At 42.3% G+C, this 17,021-nt stretch overlaps 1 protein-coding gene across 19 annotated transcripts in view; it reads right to left on the reverse strand.

The window, feature by feature from the left end:
- rims1b (regulating synaptic membrane exocytosis 1b) overlaps nucleotides 1–17,021 on the reverse strand; it is a 74,687-nt gene that overhangs the window by 33,932 nt on the left and 23,734 nt on the right. For 17 of the 19 annotated variants that reach the window (XM_051384788.1, XM_051384804.1, XM_051384798.1 and 14 more), the window contains exons 3-5: nucleotides 14,089–14,109; nucleotides 4,401–4,702; nucleotides 3,023–3,924 (exon numbers count right to left, since the gene is read on the reverse strand). In XM_051384788.1, coding sequence (XP_051240748.1) covers nucleotides 3,023–3,924; nucleotides 4,401–4,702; nucleotides 14,089–14,109 — 1,225 coding nt within the window. Of the gene's footprint in view, nucleotides 1–3,022; nucleotides 3,925–4,400; nucleotides 4,703–5,556; nucleotides 5,838–14,088; nucleotides 14,110–17,021 lie in introns of those variants that run through there. The other 2 variants (XM_051384800.1, XM_051384787.1) reach the window with 2 other exon arrangements.

Below are 17,021 nucleotides of genomic sequence, written 5' to 3' on the forward strand. Positions count from 1 at the left end.
CTAAGCTTTTTTATGTTAACCGCTAAATCAGTGATTATAATCCAGTTAAATGTGTAAACAGTCCATTCTACTGTCTCATCTATCTGATATAAACCTTAAAACTATCGAAGCTTATTACCTGTTAGACAGGTACTTGGAGGAGAAACACCTACAAGTAATCAAAAGATCCAATATGGATCATTTACTGACTTTATGAAAAGTTTTAGAAAACGATATTCCACCTTACACCAAGTCTGATTGTATGCAGCATTGTGTAAAGGTTGACATTGTCAAGTTTTTCAACCAAGGTCTTTCCCACAGGCCTTAACACAGTCCAAAGGGGCAGTCATACAGGCCCTTTAAAAACCACAATTAAACACTGCTGGCGTCTGTATTTGACGACCCAGGAATGAGAACGGGCTATGAAGTGTGTAGGAAACTATGGTGGCCACGAAACTCACGAAAAACAGGAAAGGCCTTATCTCTGTTGTCCATTCTGGGCTACTGTAGGAACCTCGAGTATCAAGTAGAAACATGTTTAACATGGCGAAAATCACGAAAGGCAACCTGTATCATCTGCAGATATAAACGGCTCATTCTAAGGTAACAAAAACACAACGATTCCTACATTCATTTGATTATTCACTCATTTGAATATTATATTCCATTTCTGCCAATAGATCCTCCTGAATGTTACACACTGGACCTTTAAAAACACATTTAAGCTAACAGTATAGTCTGCAATGTATTTTTTATGTTACTTGAATGGTATTGACCATAGCACAAAGTCATCTGACTCAATATTAATATCTAAAATATTACTGAAAGCAATTATTTCTACAATCATTCTGTATGAATGTGAATGAGGCTGCTTTTAGTGAACCTAGAGAACACCTGGATCTGCAGCTCCTGTTGGCTTTACAGAGCTTAATAGTGGGTTTCAGCTTGTCAGGCAGCTGTTTTCAGCAAAAGCTTTGAAAACCCCACTGTACATTACCTGCTCAGCACCAAATCTGCTGGATTTGCCAGGTGGACAGAAACATGGCACTAAATGAATGCTAATGTTGCTCCGTAACTGCTGGATGTGTAAATAAACTGTTTTCTGACAAGTTTCCCATATCAACTTAAAAGGTGGTCATATGTCAATAGCCAAGGTTCTGTCCATTGAGCTAATACTAAACACATTTGCAGAAAAATGGCAAAATAAAACACTGTACATTTCCTTCCACTACTTTTATGTGAATATTAGAGGAGTTGGTGGCGCTAATTCTCCAGTTCGGTGCCATCAAACCACTGCAGAGGAAGAGGGCCAAATGAGGTGATGTAATTAAAACATCGCCAGTAAAATGTAGACAGTGTGATGGAAATATTTGTTTCGTGCATTAATTTGAAGGAGGTCACAGTCTAACAAAGATGCTTATCTTTTAATTGTAAGGCCCTTACACTTGAATTATGAGGCACATTAACTGCGAACACATAACATGAGGTTGTTTATAACATCTCATAAACCCGCAGTAACGGCCAGACCATCTCTTGACACCGAAGTCTCTCTTGCCGACAGTCATGTCTACGCTTAATAATGCAAACAGCGGATAGCAACCCTAATGCAATAATATTCCATAAAATGCAATTTCTTCTAAAAACAGTAAGGTACACTTGACCCTGTGTTACCGTCTCACTTCTCTTCACAGTCTAATGCATCCATGTAGGGAAACATGCCTGCTCCATGCCACAGATGAGAGTAAAAGGAGACATCCTGTTTTGAGGCCCAGCTAGCTAAAGAGTGTTTAAAACAGCTAATAATGTCAATCCACACCATCTACCCATTACCAGTCCCTGCGTTATAGTAATCTGGATTAAAACATCTGGAATAGGCCCTTTCTGTGACCGGTGAGAGAGATAATCTGATAGAGCACAGCTAACTCTACCTAGTGCCTCTTGAACTCAGATGCTCTCCCATGGCTTATAGCACAGTCCAGCTGCAAAATACAGCTGCAAAATACATAGGTACCAAGAAGCCAAGCGGTAACCATGCAGCATGCAACCACAGCCAGGCCTGATTTTAGTCGGTGGTCCATGGTTGGCTGGTGCAGCTGGCTGTTTGTGAAGCATTACGTTGCATGCTAGCCACTGGCCTAATTCCACAAATCTGCTGGCCTAGATCACAGGAACTCTCCAAATAAATGAGAGCTGTCCTGAGAACAGCAGGGTTTAGCCACAGCACAGAGGTGTAGATGACACACAGGGATGGTAATGCACTGTGTGCTGGGTGGGTGCTTCATCCTATCACTTATCGTATAGTTTAACAGTCCGAAATTAGAATGTGATGGTATTAGAATAATCATACAAGCCAATATCTCTATGATTTTTTTTCACATTATCGGAATTCTACTACCAAGGCTATTTTAGAGGCTAAGGCTAGGAAAACATGGCCATTGACTGTGGGAAGGGGAAAGACGTTGCAATGGAAAGGAGCTTTATCATAGCATTCTTATGTTACTCAGCTGTTTTGGGGTCTCTGGATCTTTACAAGCATATTTCATCTGAATAACAATTCTTTCCTCAGTTAAAAAAAAAACCGTGTCAGATCATTTGTCCAATCATTCAATCAGGATCTTTCTATCGCTCAGAGCATTAGCTGCAGGTCAGGCTACAATTAGCCATCAAACCTTGTACTGCTGTGATTCTAATCCCGCCCACACTACACTGGGTATACAGTAAGTGATACAGGTAAAGTCTCAAAGGGCTCTTGACATTATAAAGAGAATACAACAAATGCAGAACTCAAAGGAAGGTCCTTTGATTCAGGTAGACAGAATGAGGATCACATGTGCAGATTAAGGATGGGCATGTGAGCTAGGTGAGAGCTGCAGCAGCTCATTAATGAGGTACAAAAAGACAGGTGAGACTTTAAAGCTGGCTCCAAGAAATAACTATAAGGAGCAATGTAAGGAAATGGATGACAGTAAATAGTGCAAGGTATGCAAGTTCAGATATATTTAGCTTAGTAAGCTAGTGGAGTGAGCACATCTGTCTGACTGACCTTTCTCGCTGACGCTTTCCATGTCCACGTCCTCACAGCTGGTGTACTCGGGCGTGGAGCCGCCCTCCTCCTCTGAGCTGCTGATGGACATCTGCCTCTTGTTGACTCCGCGCTTGCTCTTGTATGACCGTGGAGGGGGCGGCCGCAGAGACTCCGACTGGTCTGAGCTCTGAGAGTCCTTCCTCAGCAGGTTATCCCCACCTTTGTCCCTTGGTGTCCGTGTTGTACCGGGCTCTAGGCGGCCTTTGTTTGGGCCCCAGTCTGGAGGCACCGGTCCCTCAGGTTGGGGTCCTGATCTCACTCCACCTCCAGCAGGTGGAGCTCCCCCTCCAACCCCCACGGTCCTATCCACAGAGTAGGCTCGGTGGTTTTCCAAAACGGCCTTGCGGTCTCCCTCCCCACCTCCGCCCCTCCTGGCCAGACGGTTTTCAGGCACCTCCCCTGCGCTGCCTCCACCTCCTCCTTCACCAGGCCCCAGTCCGACCTCGTTGATCGCCAGATCACTGTGTCGTCGTTCGTGGCGGACCTTGGACACCTTAGCATGCATGCGCATCTCCTGCTCCTCCTTCTGTGGTTTCACCGGGTATCGTGCCAGGTTGGGATCACTACGGTAACGGTTCTGGAACTCCTCCTCACGGCGCTGGCGCTCCCTCTGCTCCTCGTCCTCTGGGCGTCTCCGGTGTGTTTCTGAACGACCCATGTTCTCCTGCCCATCCTCGTAGTCTTGAGAATGGATCTTCTCTAGCCTCCGTCCATCTCCTAACCGTCTCTCGCCTCTGTCCCCAGGCACCACTCGCTCGTCGAGGGATGACTGAGAAGGCAACTTCCCAGCAGGTCTCCGGCCACTACCGCGTCCCATGCCTCCCTTTCCATTTTGTTCATGTAGGGAAACTGGCCTTTTCCTGTACAAGAAGAGGATTTATTATACCAATGTACCCTACAGTCTACAGACACACACATAAAGAGTTTCATGTGTACCAAGAACATTCCTTTCTATGTTTGCAAAACCTTGATGACTTTTATACCAACAGATTAAAACCAACATGAGACATGTGATGAATTCTTACCTAACTCACCCACTAAATGAAAACCCAGGGGCTTTGAATCAAAGATCTCTCAAGACTAAAACCTGTGACCTAGCTTCTGCACTGGTTAAGCTAGAACAGACATAGATCTATGCTTTTTTGACCCCAGGGATTAAAAAACAACAGGAGCTCTGGCCAGCAAGCAGTCCCAGCTTTCTCAGTTTTTAAAAAATATGGTTCCCATTCTCAAAAATCTCCAATTTCCATCACGTTAAAGAAAAAAGATGTAACATGTAAAGCATCCTCTAGTGGCAGCTACCCATGTGTTCACTGCGTGTATTTTGATGCCTTACTTTTCTCTAGGTGGTTCACTTTGGGAGCGAGAGCCGGGCATGGTGTCCACACCCTTGGCAGCAGTGACACCGGCAGGCGGCTGTGTCCCGTCGGGCAGCCCTGTGTTGGTGTTGGTGCTGGATGGTGGGGCTTGGGACCTGGAGCGGAGTAGCTTCCTGTCCCGTTGAGCCTCACCTCCCGTGGCTGGGTTGTTCAAGGAGGTGCCCAGGCTCCCAGGCCGCACCCCTGACCCCGAAAACCATTCTCCTGATTTGGTGAGAATCTCCTGTTGTTTACGGCACAGGTTGCATACCCACATTACCTACAGGGGTTGAAAGGACAACAGTGTTTGCAAGCTGGGTTCAATAGCATTAAAGAAGAACATTAAATACATGAAATACCTAACAGAAAAGTGGTTAGACATGCCTGTGACACATTTACACAACACAAATTAATTGTATTGAACATATAGCCTATTACTAAACAAATGCAGCATTGTTAACTTCATGGGAGCAGATACAGTTTCTCCTAGGCATTATAAAGTCTTGTTCTGTCTATCAAATTTCACAAACACCTTTTAGCTCTCATAAATGGCAGTAGCTCATCTTTTTTTTTAAAGGACAAAAATTAAAATTATTCCCCCAGATGATTTTCCCTCCTTCCTTTGCTACAGCTAATCAAATATTAGAGCACTCAGACATGGCAGACTGTGCTGTTCAACATATCCATTATCCACAAACACAGCATGGTCAGGGCTATGGCAAAATCTGTATGTTTAGAAAAACGAAGAGGTCATGTTTCCCCTGCCCTGAGGTGGATTTAATTAGTCTTATTGCATTGTAATCTTTAATAAAATCTTTATTTTTATGGATTGATCTATCATGCACAGGATAATAAAAAATATCACATTTTAGAGGGTGCCAAAGATAGTGGAAGAAGAGGAAGGAAAGAGGTATTGTACTGTATACATATGTACTGTTTTCATCGTAAAGGAGAAAGAGTAAAGCTGTTCTAGTCAGTGCACCATCTTCGCACATGCAGTCCATTTCTGGGATTTTGCAAAATTCTGTGAAATGCAACATCACAAAGTAAAACTGATGACCACAAGCATGTACAGTAGTCTTGATAAAATTTGATTCTTCATCCTCAAACCCACAGACAACATCAAATACTCACATGTAGCCATGGCTACTGAATATCACCTCACTTCCACAGCACAAAAACAGGATTTATCTCCCTCCGTATCTATAATCCCAACGGTTTATTTTTCAGAGAATAAATCCAAAGCAAAGAGCAAACACGGTCGTCTCTTATATTCCACGGCAAAAACCTTGGCAGAAGTTGAAAACAAAACCCCACTGGGACCTCTGGAAACCCCAAAATGTTACTCCTCGATAGCCAGTGGGACGGACTGTTAGCAGTCAGTTTAGCAGTTAGCAGCTAGCCTTCAGCGCGCCAAAGCACATTCATCATGGCCTGATTGAATCCTAGTTGGCGCATGTCCAGACTAATCTAAAGTAAATCAGCTGCCCGCACGGCCCACAGCTGTCGGGCAGCGGCCCAGCCGCACACTACAGTCTCTTTCTCTCCCTGTCTTTCTCCACCTCTTTACCTCAGCTGAGGGGCCACAGATTAGCAGTGGCCGGTAATCCTTTCAGCTCCTCATCATTATTCAACTCATCATCAGCTGACAATCCCAGCTCACAAATCAGAACTTCTAACCTATAGCCCACACATTCAAACACAAATGTCCAACTATTTTTGACAAGTTTTAATATTTGGCAGTTTTCATTAGTGGGGGCTATGGACACATTTCCAATGGCACTCAAGCTGTCCAGGTGTAAGATTGCTATTGGTGGAAGTACAAAAGGGCCTTATGTTTTATGAGGTCTGTTTGAATCCCTGGCGAAGGCATGATGCAGAAACATAAATTAGTTTTTAGGTCTAACTTGACGAGCCATGACAATAAAGGCATTTTAATTGTTTGAGAGTAGAAGAGTCAAGTTTTCCGTTTCACGATCACAGAAAAACATGTAAACTTCAGTATGATGCATCAAAATGACATTTAGGGATGTTTAGAATTATTTTATAATAAATTGTAAACACAAAGGGCTACATTATTACTATACGTTTCACTGGAACTTGATTTCTTATGCAAAATAAAAAAGGGTATGTTCAGAAAAATAAGTTTGTATTTCTAAAAGTAAGATATCATTTGGTCGTTGGTATCGAAACTCAAGTCAATTGGCACTAGTATAGACATTTCTTACACAATAGCCACCCCTATAATACTGAGGGTCAATCAGCACATGAGCCCTGTGAGTATTTATAAATTGCTTTGCTAGTCAACGAAATTCTCTAATCCACAAGCTTAATCCTTGAATGCGAGCATCATATAGAAGAACGCACATCATGGGACGACTGTGTGTTCTCAAACCAAAAGAGACACATTAAAAACAGATCTCATTTTCTAACGGCACGCCTTCATGTGTTCATTTGCTTTAAGAGCCTACACTGCAGATGGGGGGAGGCTATTAAACAACAAAGAAGTTATAGAACGCATGGGCATACACACACACACATAAACAAAAGATATAATACATATAATCCTTCACTAGAGTGATTGTGCTCTGTGTTCCTGGATAGCCTGAAAGATATGGTAGGGGGAATTAATTGTGTGTGAACTCAATGTGTGTGTGTGTGTGTGTGTGTGTGTGTGTGTGTGTGTGTGTGTGTGTTTATGTACATAAGATGCAAAAGCCCCACCCTGTAGTGTGTGTGACACATGTATTTGCAGCAGCGCTTGCTGCCGGACCAGCCGGAGCGTGATGTCAGACCCTCAGCTAAACCGTCCAATCAGCTCACCCCGTCCAGAGGCGGCCCACAGTGTCAATTTGAGTTCATCTCGCTGCCTCGCTGCATGCTGTGGAGCGCAAAGTGCTGTGACAATGTGTCTGTGTGTGTGCAGATATGTGTACAGTACGTATATGTACGACATTTCTGAAACCTTCTTGCCTAGAAGAGCGTGGCGTGGGCGACTGCCTGTGGGCGAGATGTGTGTGTTTGTGTCTGTGTGTGGAGAATAAGCAGTGCCATCTCTCTCACGTAATAATGTCAACCTCCTTCTGCCTAAAAAATGTGCTTTTCCATGGTAACCAAATCACTGAGAAGAGCCAGTGAGAGAAAGGGGGACAAAGCAATTGTGTGTGTGTGTGTGTGTGTGTGTGTGTGTGTGTGCCTGTAAAACTGAGAAAGAGAGTGTGTGTCAGTACTGAAGGACAATGACAGCGGTGAAAACAAATAAAAACGGCACAAATGCCATTTAGTCTTGAGAAAGCGCTGCATTTGCTACCTGATATGAACCGGAACATCGATTTCCTTTTTTCCTCTTACCTTTCCTAACCTCTCTCCCTTTTATTCCTTTGGTTTTCTTGCCATTTATTTCCCTTCTTTTCATTCCCTTTCCTTTTCTCTCCTTTCCTCTTTTTCTCATTTCCTTTCCTTTCCCTGCCCTTTATTTCCTTTCCTTTCTTTCAGTTCCCTTTCCCTTCCTCTCCGCTCCCTTTTACCTTTCCTCTCCTTTCTTTTCTTCTCTTTCCCTTTGTTACTTTCCCTTTTCCATTTCCTCCACTCTGCTATTTTCATTTCCTTTCTTAATTCCTTTCATCCCTCCTCACCCTCTGGCTCCAGCTGACACACCTGGCTAACTTGACAAATGAAGACACCACACACCTGTCACTCACACTCCTCTATACCCCTTTCCCTTCATCTCCCGCCCCCAGCCCTGCTCCATCCATCTGCTGACAAAATGGTGAAGATGTGCGTTGCTGCCACATCTCTGCCAGCAGCAGCATTCAGCAGCAGCTTGCGGCGAGAACAGCATTCATTTAGGCCCGAATTGTGTGAACATCAGCTTTTCCTTAAATGGGAAGAATAGAAGGGAGCCTTGGGGGGCAGGCAGCGGGGAGGGTGTGGTTGGCTTTCAGCGAGCGTGTGCAGTGACCCTGCCCTCAACACACACACACACACACACACACACACACACACACACACACACACCTCGACAGAATGACATATGAGGCAGCACTGGTTGTAAACTGCCATCGTTCAGGGAATGGTAAATCCTGAATGGTGGAAAGAAAGATGACCGCAAAAGACATAATGCTCCATTTCCTCTAATAAGGTAGTAGATCAACTCTGCAAGCAGGCCAAATGCATTCAGTGGTGAGGAAGGCTAAAAGCAAAGCAGAGCTGTTGTGGCTGTAAATCCACACAGGTTTTACATTTTTGATCTCAGGATCACGGAGAAGACTCTCGCTGCTCTCAAGGCTCCACATAATCCAACACGTCCTCCAAATTAGACAACAAAATACTGTATGTTGTACACAACTGTCCTCCAAAACCACACATATAATATGAGTTTCCTGATCTGATGCCTTCTAAAACTGTTACAAATCACAGTTGAAAAATCATTTATTTTATGATGTGACAATGACAACTATATGTTTGGAACCTGGTTGTCATGGTTGCAAAAAATAACCAGTTGATGAAAGTTCACGTTATCATGGTTACAAAAAGCACAACGTTGACTGTCGTAAGAAACAGGAATCAAACTGCAGTCTCCAAATTCATTTTTTAATTTTCTAGACTTTCCAAATGTTATTGGACTGAATGCATCAAAGATTGTGAAACACAGGGGTTGTCCCACTTTAGATAAATATATCCACCATTTAGCCGCCACTTGTAGGCACAGTCACAATGTAAGGGTTAAGGCCTCTATGCATCACGTGATGGGGGCATTGCTGTAAATACACGGCCATGGCACACCCCCTGTGGGCTTGGGCCCTGTATCGTGTCGGTCATCTTTCTTTCCTCACGATGGGCACAAGTCATAATTCCTATGGCCACTAGAGGGCTTTGTCATTTGAATATATTCATCCACGCTGGTGAACAAATATATATTCATAGATGATTTTTGGATGCTAACAAATTAAGCATTTAACTTAAAATCACATAGGTTTCAATCTCTAATAGCGAGTGTTCTGTTAGATGACCATTTATTTTATATGAATTGTAAACCAGAGCAACAAGTTTCTCTGTTTCAGAGAGAAATGAAAGAAAGGCAGAATGAGAGACTGTGTTCAGTTAGTGGAAAGCTAGTGGAACTACAGTTTGCAAAATAAAATAAAAAATTTGAATGATGGCATTTTCCTTGATCTCAACTGCTTACAATGTTATTTTTACTGATAGGAATCTTTGAACACTGCACATGTGGGCTTTCACTTTCAGCGAGAGTGATAATAAGATGAGCTGTAGCAGTATCACAATGCACTTAAACAGTAAAGATGTGTCTGTTTCTATTGGCTTTTGCCAGATCCAGTCAAGTAGGTCCTATTATTAGACATACAGGCCATGACTGTGAAGTGATATTGTCAGCTCCAAAACCAGGCTTTGCTATAATGTTTGCCAGCCTCATAAGCACATATTTTCTCTAGCCCAGGAAATGTGTGCAGTCGCATGGTGGTGTGGGGGTGGATGTAAAGGAGAGCAAGAAGACAGACAGTGAACAGAGGGGGATAAGAGTTAAATGGAGATGCTTTAGGACAGAAGAAGGGAACAAAGAGTGTTACAGAGGCTACTACAGATATAGTGGTGTATGAGAGGAGAGGAGTGTGAGGAGGAGGAGGAGGAGGAGGAGGAGGAGGAGGAGGAGGAGGAGAGAGCAGCGGGTTAGTCATCTAGTACTGAGAAACATGATTGAGATTATGCAGTGCATCCTCCCTTCCGGTAAAATGTGCAGTGTCAGCTTGATGCAGTAAGCGAGCAAGAGTCTGCGTGGCTGTATCAGTGTGAATCTGAGCATGTGTGTGTGTATGTGTCTCTTACTGGTAGATTGTCGGCACGGGGTACCAAAATGGCTGCATTAAGACTACTAAAAAACCCAAATGTGTTAAATGTGCTTGTACATCATATATGAAATACTTATATAATGTGTTGAAAACGGTTGTACTTTTCTGGACTATATGTATGTATAAAAAGGGTTTCAGGTGTAATAACTGGCGTGAAGTGATACTAATTTTCTGATCTTTGCTTTTCAAATACTAGATGTTTCTACGCAGTATTTATGGCACATTCTCAAAATATGGGCTCCAGTGAATCAAGGTGAGTACAGGAGCACATTCTCACTCACATGATGCCATTTTTGGCACAGAATCAGGGTATTGTGGCTTTTTTCATAACACCAAAATTCTGAATGATTTGTGTGTGTGTGTGTGTGTGTGTGTGTGTGTGTGTGTGTGTGTGTGTGTGTGTGTGTGTGTGTGTTAGGACCCAGCGCCTGCCTGCTCTCCACTGGGAGGCAGTGCTCCTCTACAAAGGAGACAGATTGTCAGCGGTTTGTTCCCTTTCAGGAAGCCATCTGGAGCTGACATTAAACACACATAAACAAACACGCAGCCATTAACAAGCTATAGCACCAGCGATAGCAGGGCAGTTCGACAGAGAGGGGGTTATGAAATACACATCATCTTCTTCACACACTTCAGAGCTAGCTTAGCCTTTCTACCACACACTGGAATTGATTTTAACTTGGAACTGCTGGGTCTAATGATGTGTGCTGTTGCAAAGCAGTCCAATGAGTAACCTATAGTTCAGCTCCTAACACTGATGATATAATTAACATGATTCTATCCTTGAATTTCAAGTTTATATGCAGGTGGTTCAAATATTATGTCATTTAAAAAAATATATGTAGAGTACAGTAAGTATCGTTTTTTATCTATCATGTTTAAGAGCAAACAATGACTCATATTAAGGCCAGCTGGAGTAGAGTTTCCTTTAAGTCAACATACACCCCACCACCCCACTCCCATCCTATGTTACTGTTGCTATGCATGTTTCCATTTTCCATACAATAACAGTGGCAGATTTAAAGCTGCAGTAGGTGACTTCTATAAAAGTAACTTTCTGTCATATTTGCTGAAACTTTCACTTTATCCTGACAGTAGTACATGAGTCATGTCTGACTGAAAACAACCAATTAGAGCTGAGAAAGATACTACTATACAACTATTTTTCTCAGCTCTGATTGGTTGTTATACATTGTTAGAAAAGTTACATTTTGCAGCTTGAAACACTCGAAATGAAGTTATTTTTTAAGAGTTTCAGTCATGGATGTATAAAGAGAACAGGGTCCAGCGTTGGAGGCGGCACTCCGTTCATGAAAGTTGTTCAGTGGCGCATGAAACCAAAAAAGTCACTTCCCTCCGTAAAACCGAGCCAACTAACTTCCAGTTTAGCCCTCTGTTAACTGGCATGGGCATGGATCAAATTCTGGGGCCAGTGTGCATCACATGACGGACACCATTGCTGTTATTACACAGTTTGGCCCTCTTTGTCAAATTTGTGCATTTGATATGTTTTTTAGCAAGATTTTCACCTTAAAATCCTTAAAAAGAGATCAATATGCACATTTAGTTCATTTCTAAAGTTCTCCTGCTGGACACACAAGATGTCTCCTCCTTCACTGTAAAGTCCATTCTCAGTGGGTGTGCACTGGTGGATCACACTGTACAAGTTGCATACTTACGGTGGCCGACAAGTGCAAACGCGCCGCAAACGGCAAAACGCTGCAAACACGGGAATGATGCAAAATCAAAAACACACAAACACATGAAAACAAGGGCAACAGAAAAACGCAGCAAATTCGCTTCACAAAACGGAAGTGCGCCAGGCCACTAGGGGGACCCGACCTGAGGGATGGACCATGAAGAAGAAGAAGAAGAAGAAGAAGAAGAAGAAGAAGAAGAAGAAAGTTGGAGAGGAGAATAAAAAGGTACGTTTTCCTTTATGTCTTTTTTAAACACTTGGCTGTAATCTTTTATAATATTATAATTATATTATAATAATATTATAGAAGAATATTATAATAATATTGTAATATAATTATAATATTATAATTTGTAATTTTGTTTTGTGAAGCGAATTTGCAACGTTTTTCTCTTGGAGTTGTTTTGTTGTTTTGTGTGTTTTTGGTATTTGCAGCATTTTTCTGTTGCTGCGTTTTTCTGTTGCATTTGTTTTAATGTGTTTGTGTGTTTTTGGTTTTGCGTCATTCCCGTGTTTGCAGCATTTTGCCATTTGCGGCGCGTTTGCCCTTGTCGGCCACCGTACATACTGGACCAGGACTGACTTCCAAACTATTTGTGATGTCACAAATCATGCTGGTAGGCCCCGCCCCTTAAAATCAGATGTTCAATGAGCACAGAGAAACTTTCCACTTTCAGCAGATGAATGTGAAAACATCCTTCTAGTGTCAAACTCTGCACAGACAGCATTCTGGAATAGGAAAACAAAATTGATTGGAGGGGGACTAACGCTAAAGGCTAAGAAAGACCCTAAAAAAATAAAGTACCACTCCTACTACAGGCCCAGGCACACAACTTCAACATATAGAGTAATCCAAAGCTTGACAGGTCTACTATGCCTAGTTACGGTTGCTAAACTATGATTGGACAGGGTGCCCGGTTAGCTTGGTGGGTGGAGCCCATGTGCCGAGGCTCAGGGTTCGAGTCCGACCTGTGGCCCTTTGCTGCGTGTCATCCCCTCTCTCTCTCTCTGCCCCCCTTTCCTGTCTATCTTCAGCTGTTACTATAATAAAGGCAATAAAAGCCCAAAAAATATATTTAAAAACAAACTATGATTGGACAATCTCAGATGTCAGGGTTCAGCTAACAAGCAACCAATTCTACCAGTAGAATTGGTTGTTTGTTAGCTAAAGTCATATTGTTTGTTTGTTTGTTGTTTGTTAGCTAAAGTCATATTTGAGTTAAGCCCAGGTCGTCTTGATATTTGGATTTTAATCTAATAGAGTGATCAATGAGAAAAGTGAGCAGTTACTAAATCACAGATGTATACCATGAGCAGCACATCTTTTCACTTTGCTATTCGGACTCATTTGCTGCCTTACCTTGAAGCATAATCCCCGCCAAACAATGAATCCTCTCTCTGACTATTCAAGGGCTCTGCGACATCCCACACTCTACTCAACTGCCATTCTCCTCATCATTTGTGACTTTGACAAGGCTCAGCGGTAACAACACTTTGGCGACATTTTGCAGTGACCAAGCATTAAGGGGAAGTGGACAAAGTGGAACATATACCTAGGCCCCTCCCGTCTCCCCATGGCAAGGCTGGTCTGGTCTCAAACACACAGGCAGGGAAAGCATGCACAGGCATGAGTGTGCATTCGTTGTGCATTCAGATAAATGGTCTGTAGGGTAGAGTGCTTTCTCATATGCATGCCAGCTGAAACGCCAATCTCCCCTTCCCCATTTTTGTCAAGAATTTTTTTTATCCAGTATCCATTTGGCCCATTTTAGCACAGCCATGCCTACAGCCATAGGAAGAGGGGTAAGGATGGGTCAGTGGGGTCAGACGCCCCTGCCGACAGCCTATATTATGGCTCATGCTCGCTCTGCCCGCCAGTTGACTTTCAGGGTCTGCATTCATTCTCAGAATTAGAGTTACTGATGCAGGATCACCAGCCAGCTGCCCTGGGACCGCTTAACTACAATGATCTGTGAGCCAAGAACTGATAGTGGGTCGGAATTCCTCTTCTGATACTGTGAATGAGCACAGACCCAAGTGTGAAGGGGGAGACAATAGTGGTGACCCATGCAGCAAAATCCATCACCCAGCAAGCCTTACCCTGTCCTTCACTATGAGACACTTTGCAAGGGGAGGAGACAGACAATGGACACAGAGTTAGTCAGGGTTTACACTGGAGACACAATAGTTCCAGGTGGCTCCACCCCACACAGTACAGTAAATGCTCGGGAAAATCAAAGTTAACAAAAAAGTGTGAACTATCAGGGACTCCCTCTGTTCAGTTAAGTCAGTAATCCATAAGTGGATTTGTACACACACTGGCTCCGTTCCAATCCGATAGCTCACTCTCTTGCATCTGCAGTTGTTGCTTTCAGCTGGAACAGTACAGGTCTGGCTAACATGGGAGAAACTAAACTTGGCAATATTTTGGCATCACCTTTCCAGGGTAGAAGTTAACATGCTGTAAACGGACAAGAGAAATCTCAGCTCCAGATTTGAACACAGCCAGCGTTTTATCCCTTTAAGGTGGCACAAACATCACATTCACAGCACAGAGAGAAACACAAAAAAGATGCTAACCACTTTGTCCTCCTTTGTGGCATGCAGTCCAGGTAGCAGTGAGGAATTGAGAAAAGTGAGGGCGGAAGTGGAGCAAAAGAAGAAAGGAGAGAAAAAATTTAAGAACATAAAAGATTGAGGAAATATAGATGTGAATTTGTGAAATGGGATATTGGACAGATTGTGGGTGAGGAGGGGGAAAACAAAGGAGCAAAGGGGGGAAAGAGGACGTGGTGCAAACATTTGTTAATTATATTCTGCAGAATAGATACACACACTTCATATTCAGTAACAGAGTGCGAGGCGGTGGGGGCGACAGTATGTGAATGTATGTGACCACTGACATGTTAGGCGGCAGCGACATGCATGACCCAGCTTGGCGTGACCTTGGTGTGATTCATGACCTGTGACAACATCAAGATGTGTCACAGCTCCTCAACACAAAGAGGAAACTGGGACACAAGAAGCAACATGGAGCACAATCTTCCACAGCCCTTACCTTCACTAAAACTCTGTCTATTCACTGCCATACTGTCCAGGTCTGTTCATTTTCAAATATTCTAATCTTTTGTGGCTTAAGCCATAAAAAAGCACTTCATTGTCAGTAAAAGGGCCAAATAAAAAGATTTGGAATGATCATTAGTATTAAATTTGATCATCTTTGTTTTGGCCTCAGGACAGAAGCTAATTAGTTCAAAGAAATTGTGACTCTTATTTTTTTTATGTAAACTGTTGGGTAATGAATCCTGTAAATAAATGTAAATACAGCGTGATAAATTAATAAATCTAGGGTTGCTAATCCCGCTTTAATTACACTGTATGTCCATTATAATGTCAAGGAGGGGCGAAGCTTTGTGGACTAAATCAGTGTTTGGATGGCATTTGCACAGCATGTTGCTGTGATGCCTTCTGCAGGGCACAGGGCAGCACTGCACAGCTCTGTCATTAGCAACTGATGAATTATTACAGTGAGCTGCTCAGAGGCAAATAAGATTTTATAGACTGATATACTCAATTCTACAGAGCCCCTGTAGTGCAAATGTTTTAGTTCTTAACTATTTTCAGAAAGGCTTTCCTCTGAGTTCTGTCTGTTTAACAGGCTCAAATAAGAATCAGTAAGATTGTGAAATGGTGTTCAGAAATAATTTCAAAGCCTGCAGTTGCATGCCCTTTGTAAACCTGTGAAGAACTCTATGAGACATACATGTTTGTGAATGTGTAGGTTTTGAAGCTGTAGTTGTTACACCATGAAAAGAAGAACTGCTTTTTGATCTCTCTGAACATATGACTGGAAATTCATTTTTAATGGACGTATCGCAGCATTTTATTATTTCTGAACAAGCTCAAAGTCTTATTTGCTTCCCATGTATGCTACATGGTACTTTTTCAAAATGATGTTTGGTACTTTCTGTGGTACTATGGTTATGTTTTAAAATAACATTTAAGGTACCAAATGCTATTTTAAAACATTCCCATAGTACCACAGAAAGTGGTTACTAATATACTGTTTTAAGAATAACATTTGGTACCTTTTTGAGAAAAAAGATATGTTACCTTTTTTGTGTGTGTGATTTGGATGTGGACCTTGAAACAACAAGGTATTCTTTTGTTCAAAAGTTTAAAAGTTCTGTCCTTATTCATTACCAGCAGTATGTAGCTCATTCATATGGATACATCTGATGAAGCAAGCTGTTGTACATACAGTGCATTTATACTCAACATTTTGGTGAACAGCAGCAAACACTATATTTGTATACTGCGTAAATGCACTTTTAAAAGCTGAACTGCTAACTAAAAGAGAACACTGTGTGCTGCTGATGTGGGGTAAATGAGCACACTGTAGGCAGGAGAAGGTTTTTATATAATAAAACGAAGCTCACACTTTCCTAACCCTGTTATTCTGCTTGGCCGGCCATATGACCCGGGACAGAGGAAAGCACCGCCGAGACCGAAAGGAGCTTCACTTCTGACACAATATACAAACACAGTATGGGCGCACACACAACCACTTACAAATGTACACACACAGAAAAGAAATGGAAGACAATTTACATCATGTGTTCTCTTATCCCTTGTAAGGATTTATGAATTAAATTGCTGAGTGAAAATCTGATCTGTTTTGGTCAATAAAGTAGTTGCATTATCAGAACTCATTGTTAAAGGCTATGTGCTAAAAGTAAACATATGTTGAAATATATTTATATATGTATTGTTATTATTATATTGTAATTTGATTTGAGACATCATTTTACATATTGGACTACGTCCCAGTGCACTACGTTGATAACAATGGAAGTATGTAATGTAAAGGAACCAGATACTGAATTGATGTATCTGGTATCTTCTAAACCCAGTTATTTGACAGGACACAAATGTAGTCATTGATTAACTGATTCTTTGTGTCAACATGTCTCTTGTGCATGAACACATACAAATCAATAAGAGGGTAAATTAAACAGTGAACTGCATTAAAT

This window comes from Dicentrarchus labrax, unplaced genomic scaffold (genome assembly GCF_905237075.1).
Source record: "Dicentrarchus labrax unplaced genomic scaffold, dlabrax2021, whole genome shotgun sequence".
Classification (NCBI taxonomy): domain Eukaryota; kingdom Metazoa; phylum Chordata; class Actinopteri; family Moronidae; genus Dicentrarchus; species Dicentrarchus labrax.